The sequence below is a fragment of the Malaclemys terrapin genome, chromosome 12 (genome assembly GCF_027887155.1).
Source record: "Malaclemys terrapin pileata isolate rMalTer1 chromosome 12, rMalTer1.hap1, whole genome shotgun sequence".
Classification (NCBI taxonomy): Eukaryota; Metazoa; Chordata; order Testudines; family Emydidae; genus Malaclemys; species Malaclemys terrapin.
The window spans coordinates 7378543-7402706 of record NC_071516.1 but is presented as its reverse complement, the minus strand read 5'-3'; the positions used below and the strand labels follow the sequence as shown (position 1 = coordinate 7402706).

Here is a 24164-nt window from a genome sequence, read left to right as displayed (position 1 = left end):
TAATGGTGACATACCAAAAGGCAGGAACAGTTAGGTCTCCACGCTTGAAATCAAAGGCCCTCTCCACGCTACGGTGGAAAGCAAGCGAGCTTCAGTGCTGTTGGTTCTGACATGGTTTCCCAGAATGGTGTTCTTCTGAGAACCATGCTGTAAATCTGCTACTGTGTGGCCTGTTTACGTCACTAGAATGGTTTGAATACCGTTGCTGCTAGCACTGTTTGAACTATAGCCTGGATATGGCCTAAAACATGCATAATAATCATGATAGGCATGTAAACCCATAAATTCGAGATGAGGAACATACATGGTCAGCATACCCACTATGTCAGTAAGAGAGAAAACAAGGAAGCCGGAAGAAAAGCTTAACTAAGAAATACTATGGAAGAATAACAATACGCTGAGTCTCCTGTTTTAAGCTGTTTGGTTTCTCTTCCTCCTTAGTCAGGAAAAAGAGGCGAGCTGGGTCCTAAAGGTATACAAGGACCGAACGGGACTTCTGGTGTGCAAGGGATTCCAGGTCATCCAGGACCTATGGGCTACCAGGGAGAGCAAGGTATCCCCGGCATTACTGGAAAACCTGGCCCTCCAGTAAGTATCATCTGTTCCTTGATCACAGTCCTGCATTGGAAATGGATGAATGGGTAATAGGCAGTACCGGTTACACTGGACTTTGGGTGCAGGGTTGACTCTGTTTAGAATAAGTTTAAAAAATAAGTTTTTGCCCTTTTGTTCACTAATGGACAAGTCTTACAGTACTTGCAGCATCAGTACCTGTGATGGGTATTCTGAAGCAAATCAGGCTACTGGGCTGAGAGGAAAGATCTCCTTTGCTATAAGTCAGTAAAGAAGAGGTCCTTAATGGAAGAAATAAAAAATGCCAGCCTCTGGGAGGCTGGATGGTTAGGGAATTTGTAATAGGATATGTTACTTTGTAACTCTAGGTTGCTGGTTCAAATCTGGTGCAGGGGAGAAGTGAATGAAAGTTACCATCTCATGGACATTCAAGGTATGTCTACACTGCAATATAAGCCCAGGGTTCGAACTCAGGTTTAAGCCTAACCCCAATTCCGTCTACATACAAATCACATTAACCCCAGGCTCAGACCCAAGGTCCCAGGCCCCCCCAGGGGTGGTGGGTCCGACTTGAGTCAAGTCAGGACCCAGGGTTCAAGCCCTATTGCTTTGCAGTGTGACGTAGCTCCACTGGACTCGTGCCAAAAGTATCCCACAATCCCACAGGCCGACTTTCTTTGTCCTTTGGATAGTCCAGTCAAGTTTTCCCACACTGCACCATGAACAAATGGCTAGAGTGGACACATTTTAGGAGGGCACTAGGAAGTCTGGAATATGGGTGAATGTGAGCCTGGATAATGCAGTACTGATGCTGGAGCCCCAGGATGAAATCCAAGGTTCAACAATTCCTAACCTGGGATTACAAATGAGCGTAGACCCTCCGGTCCTATTTTAGCAAACCCAGAGTCTGTTAACTCGAGTTCTACTAACCCTGGGCTTACACTACAGTGTTGACATACCCTCAGAGGCCTGTGTGAAATGGGTTTGATGTTCTCAGTCCAGTTCCCAATGGACAAGGGTCCACACCACCAAAACGACATCACAGCTGGTATTAATTGGTTCCCTTGGGGTGGTCCCCTGAGAATGAGTAGGGCATGGAGCTGAACTAACTGCTTGTCCCTCCAGAGTAGTGTTGAAGAAGTGCTGAAGAAGCATGCACTGACGCTCCCTACGTTGCTCCTGTTCTGTGAATAAATGTAGACTATCTCCAATGCTGTCTATACAGCACTAAAATAACATAAAAATGTAAATAGATAATAGGAGCCTGGCCTGCCTGCTATAATTTGTCTTAAGAGTAACACTAAACTGTGTAGGTCTCAATTGCTAAGTGTTCTCAGAGGGCAATTGGTTCCAGTATGTTAATGTTGGCAACTGTTTGGTCAGATCAGAAAAGAAAAGGCCTAGTCCAGTGGATTTTAACATTTAAACATTATGGGCCAAAGATTAAAGGGGCTTTTAACCTGGACTTCAGCTTTGCAGGTGCAAATGACTGTGCCCAGAATTGCAAATGAGGGCACAAACATGAACAAATTAGAGGTCACCAGCATTAGACCGGCTTCTAATTTTGCACTTCCACCACTGGCATTGTGCATGCAAATCAGGTAACTGCACATCTAACTAGCAGATATGCAGAAGCAGTTTATTTGTACAAACAGGTGTGCACACAAAATATGCAAGCACAGAATTAAGACCCATTTCCAAAAATTTAAGGATCAATGTGATGTGTTGTTAGGAGTTACCTGCATTCATTGGGGTTGGATGTTTGTTCTCCATAACTGTGATAGCACTAAGAAAGTAAATTGATAGCAGTCAATAACTTTAAAATGCAAATCTGTCTCCTGTTGGGTCATTATAGTATTACTCACATTAGGGTCTGATTTGTTATTTTCCCCAAGCTTGAGTTTCACTTTTCAATAAAGGCCAAATAAATAACAAATTAAATATATGACTTGGAACATTAGCACCATAACATTCCCACTAACTTTAAAATCAACTTCATTAATATTACCACCACCCCAGGACCTTAAGGCTGAAGCTAATATTTTCTGAAGAAACTACTCTTTCTTCTTAATAAAAACTCTTCTGCTTGATTTTGCAGTCCATTAGAAATAAGTTTCTTTCAGGGATCAATAGTTTGATAACAATCAATAATATGATTTTGTGTAAGGACTCTTTTGCCAATTGCAGGGCAAAGAGGCCAGTGAACAACACATAAGAGAACTCTGTGGGGGAATGATAAATGGTGAGTATAACTGGGAGTTAGCTGAACTTTAATTATTGTCTGCATCAGAATATAGCTACACTTTATAGTCAAAGAACACTTGTTTCTATTTAGTTTAACAATGATTGTAATAATCTGAGACATTAGGAATTCCATTCCAATGGGACTTGTATTACTAGCCAATCATTACAAAGTATAGTTTCCATTCACTGAATGGCTCATTGATATAGTTGCTGTTTTATGATGCCAAAGGTCATGGGATTTCATTCCTGATAGAGCAATAAAGTATTGCTCCAAAGAAATTATTTTATGTCTTCAAAATATTTTGCTTCTTGAAGATTGTGTTTCATTCACTTTTTGTGGCGGAAACTAAAACCTGCAAACCTATTTCAATTACTTGATTTCCATTAAACTTTGCTTCAAAATTATTTAAAGTGTTTTCATTTAGTTTATAAATAACATGAAAGAAAAAATTCATCAGTTTGCAAAGTGATTAGAAGTTTCTGAGCAAAAACCCCCACACAAGTCCAGAGGTTTATTATAATGTAAAACCATTTTTTGACATCTTATCAAAATGCATTCACCGGATTCAGCTCAAGGCATCTCTGGTTGTGGGTTACCAGGACAGATTCTAACTTCAGAAATCCAGAGCCTATAATCTTCTCCTTTGATTGGATACACTTGGTGGCAAATGTCACATACCAGAAAAAGGTTTTCAAACTTCAGACACAGGCATAAGGCAAAAGAATTTAGTTTTGGTTTTGTTATATTTTTTTTCTCAGAACAAATTGCACAGTTAGCTGCTAATTTGAGAAGGCCCTTGGCTCCGGGACTGATGGGTCGACCTGGCCCAGCGGGTCCCCCAGGTCCACCTGGGGCAATGGGAAGTGTTGGTCATCCCGGTGCTCGTGGTCCACCTGGATATAGAGGGCCAACAGGAGAACTTGGAGACCCTGGTCCCAGAGGTGAGTGAGATGAAATCAGCGGCAGCCTAATGAACCTGCTCCTGCTCCCTTAGAAGAAGTTTTCTCAGTGATTTCAAACTTCAGTGGTGCAGGGTGGTTAGAGTGGGGGAAGGGGTCAGGATTTTCTGTATTACAGTGCACTCCGATTATAAGAATCACCGATGTATGAATCCACTGCATATTGTGATCAAAACCACCGGGACTAAATGATTCCTATACTAAATACTTACCGCTAATAAGAATCAAATAATCCGGGACGGCTATGCACGGTAGTACATACTGCAGCATGTGCAGTTGCTAAAGCTCCAGTCATTAACAGGCACCTATTGTTTAGTTAACAAAGTAAATCCTCATCACTGTGATATACTTGGGTATAATGAAGAACGAGGCTTGTCTTGGGGATTTATGACCACTGTCCCCCTGAACTCCTTCCAGTATTTCCCCCTCCTGTTCCTGTGCCATCATCCATGACATTCCATTTGTCTGCAATAGCTTCCTCAGTAATACAGTAGAACTTCAGAGTTATGAACACCAGAGTTAGGCACTGACAGGGCGATAACACCTCATTTGGAACTGGAAGTACACAATCAGGCAGCAGCAGAGACAAAAAAAACAAATACAGTACAGTATTGTGTTAAACCTAAACTTTCCTTGTGCTGCTAGTGTGAGAATCATCCAGCCATGATGGCCAGTGCAAGTCTGCAGAGTGGTTCACTACAACACTGTGGTCTGCCCGTGTTGGGGATGGATTTTGTTTCTCAAATCCATAAAAACCCAATCACCTGGGTTTTGAGGGGAAATCCGGAATTTTACCCATAAATAGCAAAGTTTTAGGACAAAAGACCTTTAGCACCAACCTAACTACCATTTGTAAGTGACATATACATTTAGGACTAAATATAACTGTGTATTTCTTGGAAGCAAGTGTGTTTGTTATTTTCCTTAAACACAATTAATTAAGATGGCAAATTAGGACAAAGTTAGGTGGAGGGGGGGGGACAAAGGCAGAGTATGCTGCATCTCAAGGCTACTTAGGCCTGAGCCTACAGACCTTACTCACATAAGCAAATGCTGCAAGATTGGGACTTTATTGTTAGCTATTTACACCTTACAATTAATGTGCAAACATTGCAAATTGGTAACAGTTGCTGAAAGCAAATCCAGCATTTGAAGATTTTAAAACTCCTAAATGTAAAGTATAGATGCTCTGTGATACATGAGATAAAACACTAGGGGGCAGCACACTAAAGAACTTGGTTCTGCAGAAATTTAACTTTTGCTTTTGGGAAGCCACTAGTAAATGTCTCATTTAGGGTTGCCAGCTTTCTAATCACACAAACCGGAACGCCCTTATCCTGCCCATTCTCTGAGGCCCCGCCCCCGCTGACTCCATTCCCCCTACCTCCGTCGCTCGCTCTCCTCTACCCTCTAAGGTGACCAGATGTCCCGATTTTATAGGGACAGTCCCAATTTTTGGGTCTTTTTCTTATATAGTCTCCTATTACCCCCCACCCCCGTCCTGATTTTTCACACTTGCTGTCTGGTCACCCTACTAGTATCCTCATTCACTTTCACCAGGCTGGGGCAGGGGGTTGGGGTGCGGGAGGGCTCCAGCTGGGGGTGTGGGCTCTGGGGTGGGGCTGGGGATGAGGGTTTTGGGAGTGTGGGAGGGGGCTCAGAGCTGGGGCAGGGGGTTGGGAAGTGCGAGGGGGCGCGGACTTTGGCTGGGGGTGCAGGTTCTGGGGTGGGGCCGGGGATGAGGGGTTTGGAGTACAGGGGGGCTCAGGGCTGGGGTTGGGGTGTGGGCTTCAGGAGGGAGTTTTGGTGTGGGAGGGGGCTTAAGGCTGGGACAGGGGGGTTGTGGTGCAGGAAGGGGTGAAGAGTGCTGGCTCTGGGAGGGAGTTAGTATGCAGGAGGGGGTTCTGACCTGGGGTTGGGGTGTAGAGGGGGTTTGCGGTGTGGGCTTACTTCAGGTGGCTCCCGGAAGCGGCCAGCATGTCCAGCTCCTAGGCAGAGGGGCCAGGGGACTCTGTGCACTGCCCACAGGGGCCACCCCCGCAGATCTCATTGGCCGCAGTTCCCGGCCAATGGGAGCTGCAGAGACGGCATGCCGGGCAGGGGCAGCACACGGCTGCCCCGCGCCTAATAGCCAGACAAGCCGGCCACTTTCAGGAGCCGTGCCGAGCCGAGCCAGGGCAGGCAGGAAGCCTGCCTTAGCCCTGCTGTGCCACCAACCAGACTTTTAGCAGCCTAGTCAGGAGCCCTTTTCAACCAGACATCTGGCAACCCTACTCTCATTATGATGCAATTTTGGAATGTACAGATATAACCATTATAATTTAAAAGGTTTCATACACATGCAGCTATACCAGCGGTCCCCAAACTTTTTACCTTGTGCCCCCCAACCCCTGTCTGCCCCCCCAGAGCCAGGGCTGAGGGGGAGATGTGGACAGGGATAAGGGGGTCGAGGCTGGGGCCACAGCTGGGGCAGGGGGTAGGGGCAGGGCTGAGAGCAGCAGCCGGGGCCTTGGGTGCAGGGCTGGCAGCCGGGGCACTGGGCATGGAGCCCAAGGCACGGGGCCAAGAGAGGAGCTGGGTGACACTCTCTTCCCGTCGGGGCTAGCAGCAACGCCCCCTTGAATGTTCCTCCATGCAGCAGTTTGGGGACCTCTGAGCTATACTAATTAGGATAGTTGATTATTGCTGCCAAATTTATGGATTTTGGACCAGATTTTCAAAGGTAGTTAGGCTCCTAAAGATGCAGGTGCCTAATGGGATTTTCAGATGTGTCTAGGCCCTAACTCCCATTGATTTAAATGAAAGTTAGACATCTTGGTGCTTTTGGAAATCCAATTTAGGTGCCTAAACACCTTTGAAAATCTGGCCCTTTATCCTTAATATAAAATGATGGACAATTGTAAAGAGATCTGATTGGCTAATAAAAGTTCCACTAGTGAGAGTATGTGATTTTAAGATGCAGCCAATTATAATGAAAGTATAACTTTTTTAAATAAAAAATGAAAGTAGTAAATTCCAAGAAATGCAGAAACCGCAAAATGTGCACACCTGGGGCCCAAATCTGGCAATTGGATCCATGCAGGTAGCTTCTTGGCACTAAGTTTTGCATTACCCTTTATGCTGACAGGATTATCCCCTCCAAATATGAGGGCTAACTTGGCTGTCTCTGTAAAGTATTATTTAAATTTAAATGTCTTTACATCATTATAGGTGATACAGGTGAAAAGGGAGACAAAGGAGGCACTGGCATAGGTATTGATGGGCCTGATGGAGATCAAGGACTTCAAGGTAAGCTGATGCAGTATTTAGTATGACAGGAAAGTACCCAAATGACAGCAATATGGCCTATACCTGTTTATTCAGGAATATGCTTTTATTTTTATGATAAATCTCCTCCTAGATGGACCTTTTCATAGTATAATTAAGACGATGTATTTTACGGGGACATTTTTACTGCATCTACAAATTCAGTAGAGGGACACAAGGGGAAGATTTCCCAAATGGCAAAAGAGGGTTGCTTTTGTGCTTAATTCTCCGATTTGTGCCTTTGGGAATCAACCCACGTGAATCCTATTATTTCACCTTCACTTGATAGCAGGTACAGAATTAGAGGCCAAGTTGAGGATCCGCTAAGACTTTAGGCTGAGATGTTCAAAGGACCTAAGGAAATTAGGTGTTCAAATCCCATTAAAATTCAATGGAGTTTGTACACCTAACTCTCTTAGGCTTTTTTGAAAATCCCAGCCTTACACATTTTTTGAACATCAAGGAGGCAACAATCACTATAGGCTAGAATAAACGCTGTTAGAGGGGCTGCACTGCATGTGGTTTGTGCTATGTCTGAATTCCTTTCTCCCTACAGTTACCATGCTAATCTGGGTTACATGGTAGGAGAGAGATGACTCACTCAGAAGCCAGTTTTGAAATGATCAGCCACAGCAAAGTATGGTAGTCCCAAAAACAAGCAGACATATATGTAGGAACAACTATGAATTGGCAAACTTCTGCTGTCAGCTATTCCAGTGTAAATCCAAAGTAACTCCACTAAATCCAGTTCAGTTATTCCAGGGTTAGACCATTATAACAGAGCAGAATTTAGCCTGTGGCTCAAACCATTACCATATTTACTACAGATATCCTATACTTCAGAGAGCCATAATACAGCACTAAATATAACCCTCTTACAGCTTACAGATACCTACCTAATATTTTAAATTTTACATGCAAATAAAAGCCAGGATTTCACCCTAAACCATTTTTCTTATCTCTTCTTTAAGGTCCACCAGGTGTAACTGGAATTAGTAAAGATGGTCGAGATGGTGCTCATGGTGAACCCGGTCTGCCAGGTGATCCTGGTGTACCTGGTGCAATAGGGGCTCAGGGAACTCCAGGAATCTGTGATACATCTGCCTGCATGGGTGCTGTTGGAGGAGGATCCAAAAAATCTTCAGCACTAAAAGTGGAGAAGTGACTGAATATTTAAGTAAACAGGGAATTGTATGAAAAGAGTCAGAATCCTCCTAGTGATAAATGGACAAATATTCCTTTTATTAAAATGAATAAAATGGAGACTTTGACACAGTAATTCCGTTCCATGACACAGGAAAGCATCAGACAAAAACCTTTACTAAAAAGATGCTTAAAATTGTTTCCCCACCTCCACCCCTTATTTTCCAGAATTTTTACTGCAAATCAGTCTCACTTTCCCTTCCTCCCCACGCTGTTGAAGAGACCTACAGGAGGAAGCGCTGCTCCTTTTACTGTCATCTCCCTAACTGTACACAAGCTTGTGGCTATTTTGCATAAAGGCTTGAGTCTGTGCTCACTGAATTCAGTAGTGGTTCAGGCACTAAGTGAACATCATTGACCATGTATATTTGTTGTCCACCATGAATTATCAGACTGTACCTCAAACATTTGCCATGGCTAGTAAATGTTAAACCCTTTGCACTCTTGCAATCTAACTCTGCAAAGGGTGTAATGTATATATTATAATTTACAGGGGAGAGTTTTTGTATATTTCCATGTTATAATAAAGGATATTCAATAACAGCATCTTCACACCCTCTACTTCAGCTATTTGCACAGAATTTGTGAAAAAAAATCCCAAGTCAAAAAGGATGCTCTTCTCAACACCAGCCAAAATTACTGTATGAACTATTGTAAAAATAAAAGGAGATTTTTTTAACCTTTTTTTGTGATGATGTAACTGTCATTATACACATCAAAGCTTGTTCTACCGATCCCCATCTTCCCCCAATTGTTTTTATTAGAATTATTTAGAAATAAATTGCTGCAAAATTGTGAATATCCGTGATTTAAAACAGTATTTATTTTGGGGTGACTTTTTTTGTACTATAAAACCTGTCAGCATCATCTGTTTTAAGAAATTAATAAAGCCACTTTTTCAGTTCATAAAATATACTATTTCTGTCCTGAACATTGCATCTTATTAACAAGTAGAGACATTTCTACTCTTTTAACATGAAAATATTTTGTGCACTTAAATAATTCACCATTTACAATATACCACTTTTGGACTAAAGCAACAATACAGGAAAATTGTTGGACAGTTTGTGCAAGAAGTATTTAAAATACTACTGTATTTTAAAAGCAATGCCAATAGCATTGTATGATTCTTTAGTCCTATGGGGATGTACGGTTCAATATGAACTTCAAATTTGAATTCCAATGCATATAATATTGTTTGTAAGATGTGTACTTATTATACAAGCACTAACCAGTTTAATTTTCTCACTGTTTCAATTGCGAAATGGGCACTATAATGGCATCTTTATTTATTTATTTATTTTACATTTAACAGGAATGTACATTCATGACTGACTAAATACAATAGGACAGGTTGATGGTCTATAACAATTTCTAACTATATTATATCAAGTTAAAATGGATTTTGGTAGCTATTGGGGGGGGAAAAAATATTTAGTGGCTGTCATGACATTTTCTTGTTGCCTCTGGTCCCAAAGCTCTCTGAGAGGACACTGATCAATTAATATTGTTGGTAATTCATTTATCTTTCCATTTGAATAAAGAATGTTTTCTTTACTGTTCTATTTATATATTTTTACAAATTATATTTTGCAAGTCACTCTTGGATCCTGCAATTTCAAATTAGTCACAGGAGATGAAGTCCAGTATATGGACATAAAATAATTGCTATGGAACATCATTAGGTATCAATACTTTCCATAAAACGCTGGGTATTTAGTTCAAATTACTTGATCTCCATTGGTGTGCTATTCTGTATGTTTTCCTGCATTGGACATGTTACTAATGAGTCAGCTCTTGTTAGTTTTAGTCTCCTGCCTGTTTTACCACAGAACACAGTCTCAAATTCCTAAAACCAAAAATACAAAGTAATTATTATCATGCTTAATGCAATACATATTTAAGTAAAATATTATTAAGCTACTAAGGGGCGGGCAAATCCTGCAACTGGTAAACCTTCGAGGGAATGATGGTCCAGTGGTTAGGATGCTAGCCTGGGCCATGAGACCTGGTTTCAATGTCCTGCTCTGTCTCAGACTGCCTGATTGACCCTGGGCAAGTCACTTAGGCCCAACTCCTCAAAGGTACCTAAGCAGAGTTAAGTGCCTAAATATCTTTGAAAAAAGAAGAACAGGAGTACTTGTGGCACCTTATAGACTAACAATCTAAATATCTTTGAGGATCTGGGCCTTAGCCTCTCCGTGCCTCAGTTCCCCATCTGTAAAATTGGGATAATAGGGTTTCATTACCTCACAGGCATGCTGGGAGGCTAAATACATTAACAATTGTGAGGTGTTTAGAAAACAACTGAAGTGGGCAGAAAAAAAATTTGCCTGCTACTACTGACTAAATACTGTAGGAGCCCCTTCCAGCTAATGTGACCCTTTATAACCCCCACAACAGTTCTGAGAGAGAATGTTTGCAATTGTGCCTCCAGCGCAACTGCATCCCCCAAACCCATCTTCGTAGTAGAACATAAGGAACCCCTGCAATGTGGTATTAAATGAACATGGAGCTCTCAGTTGGCTCCCAGCATAATGCTCCCTTCTGCTATGGAATCTTGTTAGTTTTGCTGCAATCAGAACCTGCCATAACTATTAGGGAAGGATTGAATTTGTTCCTCCATTTATGTGAACTTTTGTGTGTCAAATCAGTTAGCATTTTAGGAGAAAATTCTACTTTCAACTGGTCACATACAGCCTGTTAGTCAATGGATACTGCTTGTATATAGCTGAAGGCAGAACTTTTATTTTTGACTACATTTCTGCAATTTAAAGCTTAATTTTATGACAAATTGGGCAGCTTTTTCAGTGGACAAAACTTTGCGGACACAAATGCTCCAGCCCCAAAGACTTCTGCATATGAATGCTAGTTTTCATAGTGCCTGCCCTGAGATGTCATTTTGAAAAGAGACTAGGAAATAAATCAGTTCTTGAAGTGCTGTATGCTGCCACCACCTCCCGGGAGGGACCATATACTAAAAAGGACACTGAAGGCTTCTGCTACATGGCCATTGTGCATGGGTGTCAAAAATCACCTCAGTTGGATGTCATCATTGGATAACATAATATGCATACAGAAAGATTTGTTTTATATATATATATATATATATATATATATATATATATATATGAGGGCTGTCAAGCGATTAAAAAATTAATCGTGTTTAATTGCACTGTTAATAGAATACCATTTATTTAAATATTTTTGGATGTTTTCTACATTTTCAAATATATTGATAAAGTGTATAGTGCTCACTTTATTTTTGATCACAAGTATTTGCACTGTAAAAAAACAAAAGAAATAGAATTTTTCAATTCACCTAATACAAATACTGTAGTGCAATCTCTTTATCATGAAAGTTGAACTTAAAATGTAGAATTATGTAAAAAAAAGTGCATTGAAAAATTAAACAATGTAAAATTTTAGAGCCTGCAAGTCCACTCAGTCCTGCTTCTTGTTCAGCCAATTGCTCAGACAAACAAGTTTGTTTACATTTGCAGGAGATAATGCTGCCCGCTTCTGGTTTACGTTACCTGACACTGAGAACAGGTGTTCTCATGGCACCGTGTCACAGATATTCTCAAGGCACCGTGTTGCAAGATATTTATGTGCCAAATGCACTAAAGATTGATATGTCCCTTCAAGCTTCAACCACCATTCCAGGGGACATGCGTCCATGCTCAAGGCCATCCCCACCCATACGCAAAGTACGCAGCTGCGTAGGGCACCAGGAAATTTGGGGCACCACATTTCCTGGTGTCCTGCGTGCTGCACCTGACCCTGCTCCGCCCTCCCCACTCCACCCCTTCCCCAAAGCCTCTGCCCCCACCCTGCCTCTGCCCACACATGCTCTGCCTCAGCCCCGCCCCCACTCTACTGCTTCCACAAAGCCCCCATCCCTGCCCCACCTCTGCTCTGCCCCAGCCCTGCCCCCACTCCTCTGAGGACTGCAGCAGGGGGCAGGCCTGCACTCACCAGCAGCAGGAAGTGCAACGACCCGGCCCTAGCCGCACCACCGGTGAATGCTCGGGGGGGCGGTTCCTCCCTGGCCCCCCAAGGCTGGGAGCCAGGGGGGCAGAGCGGAGCAGGCTGGGACTGGGTCACTCCACTTCCCGCTGCCTCATGAGTGTGGGGGGGGAGAGGGGGGTTGTGGGAAGTGGAGCAACCCAGCCCCAACCCGCTCCACTCCGCAAGCTTGTGCTGTGGGGGTGGTTGCCCCCGTCCCCCCAAGCTTGCTTCTGCCCCCCATGGAGGACTGGGGCCAGCCCCTCCCCTCCCCCCCGCGGAGGCCTGCCTCCCCCCCCCACAGGGGGGCTGCGTAGGGCACCAGAATGGCTAAGGACGGCCATCCATGCTGATGACGGTTTTTGCTCAATAACAATCCAAAGCAGCGCAGACCGATGTATGTTCATTTTCATTATCTGAGTCAGATGCCACCAGCAGAAGGCTGATTTTCTTTTTTGGTGGTTCGGGTTCTGTAGTTTCCGCATTGGAGTGTTGCTCTTTTAAGACTTCATGCTGCAACCCTTGTCCCTCTGAGATTTTGGAAGGCACTTCAGATTCTTAAACCGGGGGTTGAGTGCTGTAGCTATCTTTAGAAATCTCACATTGGTACCTTCTTTGCATGTTGTGAAAGTGTTCATAAAATGAACATGTGCTGGGTCATCATCCGAGACTGCTATAACATGAAATATATGGCAGAAATCGAGTAAATCAGAGCAGGGGACATACAATTCTCCCCCAAGGGGTTCAATCACAAATTTAATTAACACATTATTTTTTTAATGAGCGTCATCATCACAGAAGCATGTCCTCTGGAATGGTAGCCGAAGCATGAAGGGGCATACGAATGTTTAGCATATCTGGCATGTAAATACCTTCCAATGCTGGCTACAAAAATGCCATGCAAATGCCTGTTCTCACTTTCAGGTGACATTGCAAACAAGAAGAAGGCAGCATTATCTCCTGTAAATGTAAACAAACTTGTTTGTCTTAGCAATTGGCTGAACAAGAAGTAGGACTGAGTGGACTTGTAGGCTCTGAAGTTTTTGAGTGCAGTTCTGTAACAAAAAAAACATCTACACTTTCATGACAAAGAGATTGCACTACAGTACATATGAGGTGAGCTGAAAAATACTATTTCTTTAGTTTATCATTTTAAAGTGCAAATATTTGTAATAAAAAATAATATTCGCTTTGATTTCAATTACAACACCAAATATAATATATATGAAAATGTAGAAAAATATTTAATAAATTTCAATTAGTATTCTAGTTTAACAGTGTGATTAAAACTGCAGTTAAGTGTGATTAATTTTTTTGAGTTAATCGCGAGTTAATTGTGCTTCATTGACAGCCCTAATTACTGAACACTCTAATAAAATAAAGTACAAAACAAATAAATTCACTTATAAAACCAGGGAGATTAGAATAGGAAGCAGAAGATGGAATGGGAAAAACAACTCAGTGTGTATGAGTGAGCAGGATAGATATGGATAAAAAGTGGAATGTTTAGAGAAGGCTTCAAACCTACAGCCTGCTCTGGTTCCCCTAATTCCTGAGTGGGGCTCTAATTGACCAAATCAAACTTTACTTAGCTTGTGAGATCTGATGCAACACAGACTATGAGCTCAACTGAAACCATTCTAGTAATACCTATTAAAAGAACATCCAGTTCATTGACTTTGTATCCTTCAACCACGTTTTTTAAGAGACAAAGTAAATGTCCAACACAGGTGTTTCATGCGTCTTTCGTGATGCAATACAGATTTAGTTAAAATGTTTAACCATTTTAAGATCATTATTAGAAACATTTAAAAAGATGGATTGTATGAGATTTATTAACCTTTTTCAAGGAATCCCCGTGCCTTTCCTGAATATATTTCAAAAATGCTGTTGTCCACTGTAATGTTGTTGCCTTATCAGTATCAGCAGTGCAGAATGGAACCAGAAGATTCAATTCATCACAACAAATCCGGATTCTGCGCCTACAGTCAACGCAAAATAATAATTTCTAGCAGCCAATTAACCCAGATAGCTGACATAGATATATGGTTATATAGCTGTTTAGATGTTGATATTTGTTTTGCATTTTGAGGGGACCAACACTGGATAGGTATGAATAGGAATAAACACAAATATTTGGAAGATTCACCAAAGCTAGCCCAGGTCAATGTAAATTACATTGCTTTTGTGTCAGCTAATTTGCCTACATTCCGAAGAGTTGCAGTCACCCTAAGACAATTTTGCCAGTGCAACCCTTCCTCCGAGTTTTTATTGGGGAGAGAAAGAGGATACCAGCTTTAGTTTTTAGCCAGGGCTTGACAGACCAACCACTAGCAGAGGCTTCAAGTTCTGAGGGTTTGTGCTGAATCACTGCACGATGGGGAGACTCCATTGAGGCCTAATACATGGGCGTTAAACCTTAGACAGAAATTTTAATAGTTCTACTTAGTTGGTTGTATTTTTGCTTTGTGGTCATTATTTAACATTTACAGTGCAATAGTGTCTAAAGACCACATCAGGTTGAGCCCTATTGTGCTTGGCACTGTACAAATATATAATAATAAATGCCAATCCCTGCCCAAAGATCTTTCAGTTTATGGCTGCTCTACAGTATTAGCAATCACTCATTTCAATATGATTCATTTCTACTAGCGTAAGTCTTTCTTAAAACTGCCTTTAAGACACAAAAAGCTTGTATCAAATGAATATCTATACTCAGTTATATCCTGTGCAAAAGACGTGGATTTAGGAGTGAAAAGCAAATGACATTTTTCCATGGTGTTCAATTGTAGCAGTAGCAGCGGCCAGGAGCCCCGGGCCCTTTAAATCATCACCGGAGCCCCAGGCCGCTGCCGCTGCCGCTACCCCAGGGCTCCAGCAGCGGGGCTCTGACAGCAATTTAAAGGACCCGGGGCTCCACTGCAGTAGCGGCGACCGGAGCCCCGGGCCCTTTCAATCGCAGTCGGAGCCCTGCGGCTCCCGGCCGCCTCCACAGCTGGTAGCTCCGGCGGTGATTTAAAGGGCCCGGGGCTCCCAGTTGCTGCTATCACAGCCGGAGTTCCCGGCCCGTTAAATCTCGATTTAAAGGGTCTGGGGACTTAAAGGCCCCGCCCCCCTGCTCAGGACTCCAGCGTACAGGTAAGTCCTTTAAGTTATTTTCACCCCTGTATAGAGGTGAGAAATAACAGACCTCAACCCTATTGTCCCTCTGCAAATTTGTATACACAGAGTTAATCCCTTACCACCCTGATGAGAATGCCACATTCCCCAGCTGACGAAGTCAGCAAAACATGTCCAACAATCTATTTTAAATGATATAATTTGTATACTGTAATTAATTTATGCTTTAAGAAATTTTTTTTGTTGGAACTCTTCACAGAGCCATGGACATTACCTTCTGTCTCTTTCCATGCGGTTATGTCTCTCCCGGCGCTGAGAGATTCCTCCCTGAGTTCCACTCTGTGCCAGCATACTTGAATTTACCTGTGTTGACTGCCAAGTACCTTGTGCAGATGCAGTATTTTGGCTATCACATATATTTTGAATTTCACTAAGAGGTTTGCGGTCTACATTTGCATCCAACTGGCGTATTCTGCTGCGACTTCTTTTGTTTATTGCTTGTTTACATAAAGCTTCTTCTTTGCAAAACAAGGGGAAAAAGCAGTACTTTATTTTTGATTCTCCCACTCTATCATTATTTAATAAATATTAAGCTTCACTGAAATTTTATGATTTTGTAAGTAAGTTTTCATTTTGATGGACTAATCCGTAACTAATATAAAAAAGTTAGACCTCTGTAATTGTAACTCTTCTTATTTTCAAATTAGTTCATCTGAAAATTAAGTGCCTAATTCTACCAAAGCACTTTGAAAATATAAAGTGCTGTAAATATGAAATTCACATTTTCAAGATAATTACTGCTGCACTACTACATGCAAACTAGTGTTGAGGCAATCAACTTTTTCATCCTACTATTCAAAGGAAAAAATGTCAATCAATAAATGAGCAATATCAAGTTAATAATTAAGGATCAAATGCTCCCATAAAGGGGAACGTGAATTTCAGCTTGTGATATTTCCTCCTAATTGTTCTCTGCTGCATTAGCACAACTATTGTCACACGTGGGGCAGGAGAGAGAGAGAGAACCATCACATGCACAGATTTTCCAGGATGCCCTGCAGATCTGCCCAGCTGGGGAGGGCAGCCACACAGAGGCCCAGGCCTGACAAACTGCTGTATGAGACTGACTATAGCAACACATTTTTATAGGAGCCCTGCTGCCATGGCCTGCCCTGTTCTCACTGCTCTGAAATCCCCCTGATGCCCCTCAGGTGGAGACTTACTACAAGGGGAGAACCTGAAGAATGATAATTCAGGTTTCGAAATTCGCATGGATGTGCTGGGGCACTGATAGTTTTGGCTCCCTCATAAAGTGGATTGCCACACCAGCACTTAGCGGCAAACACCATAGTCAGAAACCAGCAAGGATGTTGATCATTTCTGAAAGTCTGTCAAATACCTACTGATTCTGTAGATTATTTGTAGAGTTCAAATTGCATATATGGAACCAGTAAAAGCACATTCATCCTTGAAAACAAACTGACTAAGTAAGTCAGAAGAAGTATAATTTGAGGTTGAGTGGCACAGAAAGCAAAGTGAGCAGAAGCTAAATCATTTACCTCCTACTTTAATCCAAACTTGTTCAGGTAAAGCTTTATTCCTAGTGCCTACTGTTTGTTTAGTGGATTCAATTTCCTGATGATAACAGAAAGAGAATGCTCTAGGTAATCCAAGGTCTTGATGTTTTGCAGCTTCCAGAATAGTACATGATGTGCCAGAGTTCTGAAAAGGAAATTTGGGAGTGTTAAGTGAAAAGAAGAGGATAATACTTTTGATATGTATTTTAATGTTAGTCCCATCCTATGAGTTGCATTGATAAATCAAATGCCAATTGTGATTTTTTTCTGTACCACAGTCATGTGATTTCAACATCCAGACCGTTTGTGTAGTTTTATTGTACCTCTGGCAGTTTCTGCTTGCCAGTTTTGGTTATTATTCTTGGCTTGTAGTAACTGTGTGAAAATGAATTTCATGAGTTTTTGTCAAAAGAAAATGGAAAGAAGGAACCAAGAGAAAACTCTACTTGCTAACCACCTACTTGCAGCTAGCTATGTCTTTGTGAAGGAAACTGATGTAGTGGTGAATTGAGTGACTTAAACAAAAGTACCTTCCTGGAAAGAAATCAGACTGTTGGTCCTGCCAGTTGGGTACATATTCATGTAAGAGATATAAGGACTTAATCAAAATGACGGAGAACTATATTTCATCTTTAAGAATATTAAAAAGACACTATAAATTATAAATCCCTCTGAACATGCCTACGTAAGTTCTTTTAAAACAAAACTCTATAAAATAACTTTGAATCTGATCAATTAAAATTAAATTGCAGAATTTTTACAAATTTAGACTATTGTTAAGATTCAAAGAAGAAGGCTACAAATAATAATAGAAAACATAAAATCTACCTGTGTTTGTGAAGGGTTAACACTTCCAGAAGTAGAACAGGCATTCATAGTAAATAATGGATATGTGAACTGTAAAGCAGTAGCTGCAGCAGCAGTCTTATTTTTCACTAATGTAGTACATTTATTCTGCTGCTGGTGAAGAGGCACACTCATTAGTTCTGCTGGTTGACGAATAAGTGTTACTAAACTACAAAAAATAAAATAAAATAAACCAAGACCAGTTACTTGAAAATGACAACTGTAGAAACCTTTTCAGCTATCTACTCTTCTAGTGACAATAACTAAAAAAAATCACTTCCATTTATTTTAAATACACATTACCATTAAGGGCCAACTATTTACCTCACTGACTTCAATGGCAAAAAGGATCTGTTTAATAAATTATTTTATTCTGTACAGTGAAATTACACTGCTGGACTTCATAAAAGTAATTTCCTTCAGCTCTCTAAGTTTGAAACTAAAAAAGTATATATTGTATTGTAATAAAAAACACAGGCTCAGTAACAAAAATATTCAAATAAGTGGCAGCGTGTGCAAGTCTGAGGTTCATATCTTGCTGCAAGCGGATTTGTGCAGATAAACTTTTACATTACAACACTAACCAGAGTCCTCTGATTAGTCTGTGTGAAATCTCCATTACTTTTTGCAAAGTAAGAAGGCTGCAACATAGAATCATAGAATATCAGGGTTGGAAGGGACCTCAGGCGGTCATCTAGTCCAATCCCCTGCTCAAAGCAGGACCAATCCCCAGACAGATTTTTGCCCCAGATCCCTAAGTGGCCCCCTCAGGGATTGAACTCACAACCCTGGGTTTAGCAGGCCAATGCTCAAACCAAACATCTAAATAAAGCTCTGGTTTATATATTTTGCTTACATTTGATGTTGATGTCAAAAATAAAGTTGAAAATTAATTCATTTACACAACTATCTTGTGTATTGTATTCATAAATGACCAAGTTCAGACCTAGTGTAAGTAAGCACAATTTGAAGTTAAAAGGAATTGGGCCCCCACTTCCTCAAGATCTTAATTTTGTGCCAAAGCACACAGCTAGTCATTTTGAGTATTAAAAACATTGCATTGTTCATAAATTTGAATCTGCCTAAATTAATACTGAACTACATGAAAATATATAATTTAACAGTAAACTTTAAACTAAAGTTAATGACAACACACTTGTTAAGAGTCACTCCAGATTCTTGTGGCTCTTGGCATCTGGGATTTTCTGTCTGGATGCTGTTGAATCTGTCTTCCAAACGAACACGAACTGCAGATTTAGATCTAGGCTCAGGAGCTGGTGCTGAATTTTCAACAAGTACAGTTTCTTTATTTGTCCCACCAAAATTTTCACCATGTTTAACTCTTACTAAACTGTGCCCTGTGACTTCTACAGAGCTACTATTAGGTGTTTTATCTACTTCATTAGAAGGGAGATTAGATTCACTAAGTAGCATCATTCTGAGCTCTTGAAAGTCAATGTGCCCCAGACATTGGTTTGAACCCATTAAATTGCTGTCAGAAGACAGACCTGACTGACAGATAATTGGGTAAACTGACTGGTTCCCAGAGTATGATGAAAAGCCAGCTTGATTGGTGTTCACTGAGGACTGGTGCTGAGGTTGATCTGCAGAATTACTAGATGAGAAGAAAGCAGAATTGAGCCTAGCTTCCATTTCGCCTTCGTTTGCTTGTGCCTCCATGTGTGAATAGAGTATGTGCTGAAGCTGGGTGTACTCTATTTCCGTCATTTCCACCAGGTTGAGGTCTGTGGTGGTGAAGCTAAGGTTTTGCTCACCAAAGGAGCTGTCAGTTGGGACTTCAGGTCCAGCAGGAGCAGGATCCGGAACACCAGCAACTGTCTGCGGACTGGAGGTCTGTTTTGGAGTTGATCCTGACATGACTTCAAACTAGAAACTGAATCAATCACTAATAAATCCTTCAACAACAAAGTGTGCTTCCAGCAAATGCTATCATAACCACTCTCTCAAAAAAAAAAAAAGAAGAAAAAAAGACGTAAATGAAGTACTCCCCTATAACAACAGCTCCAAGAGTGCAATGAAACAGCACCCTGTAAAAAAAAAAACAGTCATCCAACCCGAGATGGAGAGTACAACCCCTCCCCCAGTCAATAATACTTCTTCGAAAGAGGGGGCATCACATCCCACTTGGCGATCCCCCACAGAGGAGCCCCACCCCCAGTATGGTCCCCTCCAAAAAGAGAGGGAATAACCCACCAGAAACACCACCTCCAAAACAGGGTGTAATCTCCCAATACCAACCCCCCTCAGAATGGAGCATAGGGCCCCCAATAATGTCCCGGGAGAAGGCACTACCCACCCAATGAGGCTGTCAAGTAGAGGGCGGAGGGGCTCTGCCCCTAATGATAATGGATCCCACTCCCCTCCCCCAAAAATGGAGGGGGTGGTCAACACCTCCCAAAAACAATAACACCAAGCAGGGGGAGGGGTAAATTCAGCCCATCCCACTAACACCCCAAAATAGGGTGGGGGGGTAAACTCGGCCAGCGCAGCCTGCCCCCTCCCTAGTGCTCAGTGAGGAGCAACTGTAGCCCCCTCCCCTCAAAGGCCTGCCCCACAGAGATGGGCCAGGTGCGAAGTCTGCCTAGCAACAGGCAGGAGGTGGTGGGGGGGGGAAGAGTCTGCGAAGTACAGTTCCGCCTGCGGGGTGGACCGCCTACCCGTGCGCGTGCGCCGCCGCTTTTTAACCGCCGCGAGCCTTCCTTCCTCCCCGCCACGCGCACCCCAGTGACCGAGGGAGGCTCGCGCGCGGGCGCCACCCGCTGTGTCCTCGCCGCGCGCCGTAACTGCAGACGCTGCAGGGTGAGATTCCCGCCGAAGTCGGATTAATGGTCACGTGCCCGCCCCGACAGGAGCGCGCGAGCCAAGAAAACCGCTGCGCATGCGTCGTCATCATCAGTCAGGGGAGCGGCTGGGCTGGGCTTCATTTCCTCGCCATCGGCCCACCTGCTTCGCGTCGGCTGTACCCACAAACCGCCCCACACGTTCCCCCTCCCCCAGTCCTGTCAGGAACACCCCCCCGAACCGTCTCCTTCCCCCACACCCGCTCGGGGCCCATCTCCCCTCCCCCCAGGGCCGGATGTACCCCTCACACCCCCCTCTGCGCAGCTCTTCACCCCTCCCCCCACCTACAGCTGCCCTTTGTGTTTGCCATAAACAATGCAACTCTCCCCCACACCCCTCAGGAGTACCCCCTACCCACCATCTCCCCTCCCCCATTCCCCCCAAGAACACCCCCACTCTTCCTTCTTGGCAGAAAGAGAGTTACCCTCACTCAGTCCTCCCCCTAAACTCCCCCCTTCCCCAACTCCGCTCATAAGCACCCCCACACCATTCCCCTCTCCCTCCTAGATACTCCCCCCATTTCCCTTCAAGGAGCCTCAGAGCATCAGACATCCCACAGAGCATCAGCCTGGAAGGGAGAACAGGGCTCTTCTGTGCCCAGCTCTGCCACTGTCCAGCTGTATGACCTTACGCAAGTCATTCTCGACTTCTCCCCCCCCCCCCCCATAACAAGGGAAATAAATCCAAAGTACAGAAACAGAAGAGAGGGAAATGTAGTAAGATGGCACTGGGTGGGTATGCTGCATGACATGAGATTTCTGTCACTACTTCATGTCATCACATAAAAACATCCCCGTGTATTTGACTAGATTGAAATAATGGTGGGTACAGGAAAACTACCCCAGCACAATCAAGATACTGCAAAACTTGGGCAGGGAGGAAATGCCAAGGCCAACTTTTGCTCTGGGGTAGAATGGCCTAAATGCAAAATAACTCAGATAAAGGCAATAGAGTTTATGGAGGTTTACACTTTTTTTTTTTTTAAATGGAGATATCCCATCTCCTAGAACTGGAAGGGACCTTGAAAGGTCATCGAGTCCAGCCCCCTGCCTTCACTAGCAGGACCAAGTACTGATTTTGCCCCAGATCCCTAAGTGGCCCCCTCAAGGATTGAACTCACAACCCTGGGTTTAGCAGGCCCATGCTCAAACCACTGAGCTATCCCTCCCCCCTTCTGCAATGAAGATGGAGCAAATTCTGTTGTTTAATTATGGAGGAATTGGTTCAATTAGGAAGAGGTTACATCTAGACAGTACAATGTCAAGACTGTAGGCATGATTTTCAAGGCATGATATTCAAAAGCACTTAAGTGATTGAGAAGCCCAAATCACATTGACTTTCACTAAGATTTGTGCTCCTAAAGTCACTAAGAATCTTTTCAAAATCACACCAGATACATTGTATGGAATCTAAAGATCTTTGAGGATGCTGTCCTGTCAAACAAATGGGCTACCTAGTACTGGTCACTCTGAGCTCAACAACTCAATTTATTTCCTACGCATAAGCGGCGTTACTCTTGCTTTTCAGGTGTAATTTTTCTTCTCTGACTGTATATTGATAGAGAAACCATCCGTCGGCTATCTCTGGATACGAGGCTGATGTCTGCCAGGGGGAAAAATCATTGATGAGACTTAAGATGGCTGAGAAGTCTACTTCATGCTCTACCTGTTTTTCCACATACGTGACTGGTGGTTGTTTGAAGAGACCACAACTGCTAGCCGGGATGCTGTACACTTTCTTTCTTCCTTTGCCATTTCTCAGGCTCTAGAGCAAGGCGATTCTCTTCAAAATGGACCGAGGCTTGATGTATGATTCTGTTGCCACCCAGCTCTTCCCAAGTGGTAGGATCTATGTCTCCCTTCTTAAGATATACTTTCAGGGTGTCTTTGTAGCATTTCCTTTGTCCTCCATTGGGCCCTCTTACCATGACTAAATTGAGAAAAGAGGACTTACTTTGGAAGATGAGTATCAGCCATCCACATACAATGACCAGCCCAGCAAAGTTGATGTTTCATAATTAGGACCCTACCAAATTCACAGTCCATTTTGGTGGTCAATTTCATGGTCATAGGAATTTAAAAATAGTAAATTTCATTATTTCAGCTATTTAAATCTGAAATTTCACAGTGTGGTAATTGTAGAGGTCCTGACTCAGAAATAGGGTGACCAGATGTCCCAATTTTATAGGGACAGTCCCAATCTTGGGGTCTTTTCCTTATATAGGATCCTATTACCCCCCACCCCCATCCCGATTTTTCACACTTGCTGTCTGGTCACCCTACTCAAAAAGGAGCTGGGGGGGGGGGGTGTTGCAAGGTTATCATAGAAGGGGTTGTGGTACTGCTACCCTTACATCTGTGTTGCTGCTGGCAACGGCGCTGCCTTCAGAGCTGGGCAGCTGGAGAGCAGCGGCTGCTGCCTAGGGGCCAAGCTTTGAAGGCGGAACCTCCACCAGCAGCAGCGCAGAAATAAAGATTGTATGGTATGGTATTGCCACCCTTACTTCTGCGCTGCTGCCTACAAAGCTGGGCCCTCAGGCAGCAGCTGCCATGCTCTGGCTGCCCAGCTCTGAAGGCAACAATGCAGAAGTAAGGGTGACATGGTAGTGTATTACCACCCTCACTTCTGCGCTGCTGCTGGCGGGGCGCTACCTTCAGAGCTGGGCGCCCGGCCAACAGCCGCCGCTTTCCGGCCGCCCAGCTCTGAAGGCAGCGGAGAAGTAAGGGTGGCAATACTGCGACACCTTCCCCCGCAAATAACCTTGTGACCCCCCTACAACTCCCTTTTGGGTCGGACCCCCGATTTGAGAAACGCTGGTCTCCCCTATGAAATCTGTATAGTATAGGGTAAATGCACACAAGAGACCAGATTTAACAGTCCGTGGCGCATTTTTCATGGCCGTGAATTTGGTAGGGCCCTATTCATAATCTTCACCTCAACCCTAGTAACGTTAGATGCAGAGATAACGCTGATACTGGCGCAACAGACTTCCTATCTGATACAGAGAATCTTCCAAAGGCAGTGCTGTTGGTACCACTCTATCCATTTAAGATGGCTTCGATATATCAACCATATCTCGCACCCATAAAGAAGAATGGGGATGACTACTGCATTGTAGACCAGGCTCTTAGCTTCCATCCACAGATCTCTGCCAATAAAGACACAACAGAGCAACTTTGCAAAGGATATAGTAACACAATGGAGCTTGTGTTTGAGAAACAAGATGGGGGTCCAGTAAAATGTTACCTCCAACCTCTGTTAGTGAAAGAGACAAGCTTTCAAGCTACACAGAGCTTGTCTTCAGATCTGGGCTGTCTCATTCTGTGTGCTGTCCCGCTTTTCTTACTTACATACATACACACACATCCCTTAGGTCAACGTCTACACAACAGCCCCTCCACGCTGGTTATTTGCATTTCTGGAAAGCCTGGCATTCGCCTTTATTTTTGGTGGAGCCATGCCTGT

General features: G+C 43.1%; 2 protein-coding genes across 2 annotated transcripts in view; one reads left to right on the top strand and one right to left on the bottom strand.

The window, feature by feature from the left end:
• COL9A3 (collagen type IX alpha 3 chain) overlaps positions 1–8970 on the top strand; it is a 70815-nt gene extending 61845 nt beyond the window's left edge. The window contains exons 28-32 of the mRNA XM_054046540.1: positions 442–588; positions 2761–2815; positions 3577–3759; positions 6988–7065; positions 8055–8970. Coding sequence (XP_053902515.1) covers positions 442–588; positions 2761–2815; positions 3577–3759; positions 6988–7065; positions 8055–8248 — 657 coding nt within the window. The 3' untranslated portion in view covers positions 8249–8970. The remainder of the gene's footprint in view (positions 1–441; positions 589–2760; positions 2816–3576; positions 3760–6987; positions 7066–8054) is intronic.
• A 316-nt stretch (positions 8971–9286) lies between these two features.
• TCFL5 (transcription factor like 5) lies at positions 9287–19715 on the bottom strand. The gene is made up of 6 exons (XM_054046542.1): positions 18994–19715; positions 17820–18006; positions 16974–17136; positions 15689–15932; positions 14135–14276; positions 9287–10135 (listed from the first exon to the last, which is right to left on the bottom strand). Exons 1-6 carry the CDS (start codon positions 19713–19715, stop codon positions 10013–10015), a joined length of 1581 nt encoding a protein of 526 aa, XP_053902517.1. The 3' UTR covers positions 9287–10012.
• Positions 19716–24164: the final 4449 nt, after the last annotated feature.

Excerpts from the sequence above, each read along its gene's own strand:
- TCFL5 (XM_054046542.1), bottom strand. The coding sequence starts at position 19,715 with ATGTCAGGATCAACTCCAAAACAGACCTCCAGTCCGCAGACAGTTGCT. Across the intron at positions 18,007-18,993 it reads TCTGGAGTGACTCTTAACAA|TTTAGTAACACTTATTCGTC; the intron begins GTGTGTTGTCAT and ends TATTTTTTGTAG. Across the intron at positions 10,136-14,134 it reads ACGGGGATTCCTTGAAAAAG|GAATTTGAGACTGTGTTCTG; the intron begins GTTAATAAATCT and ends TTTTGGTTTTAG.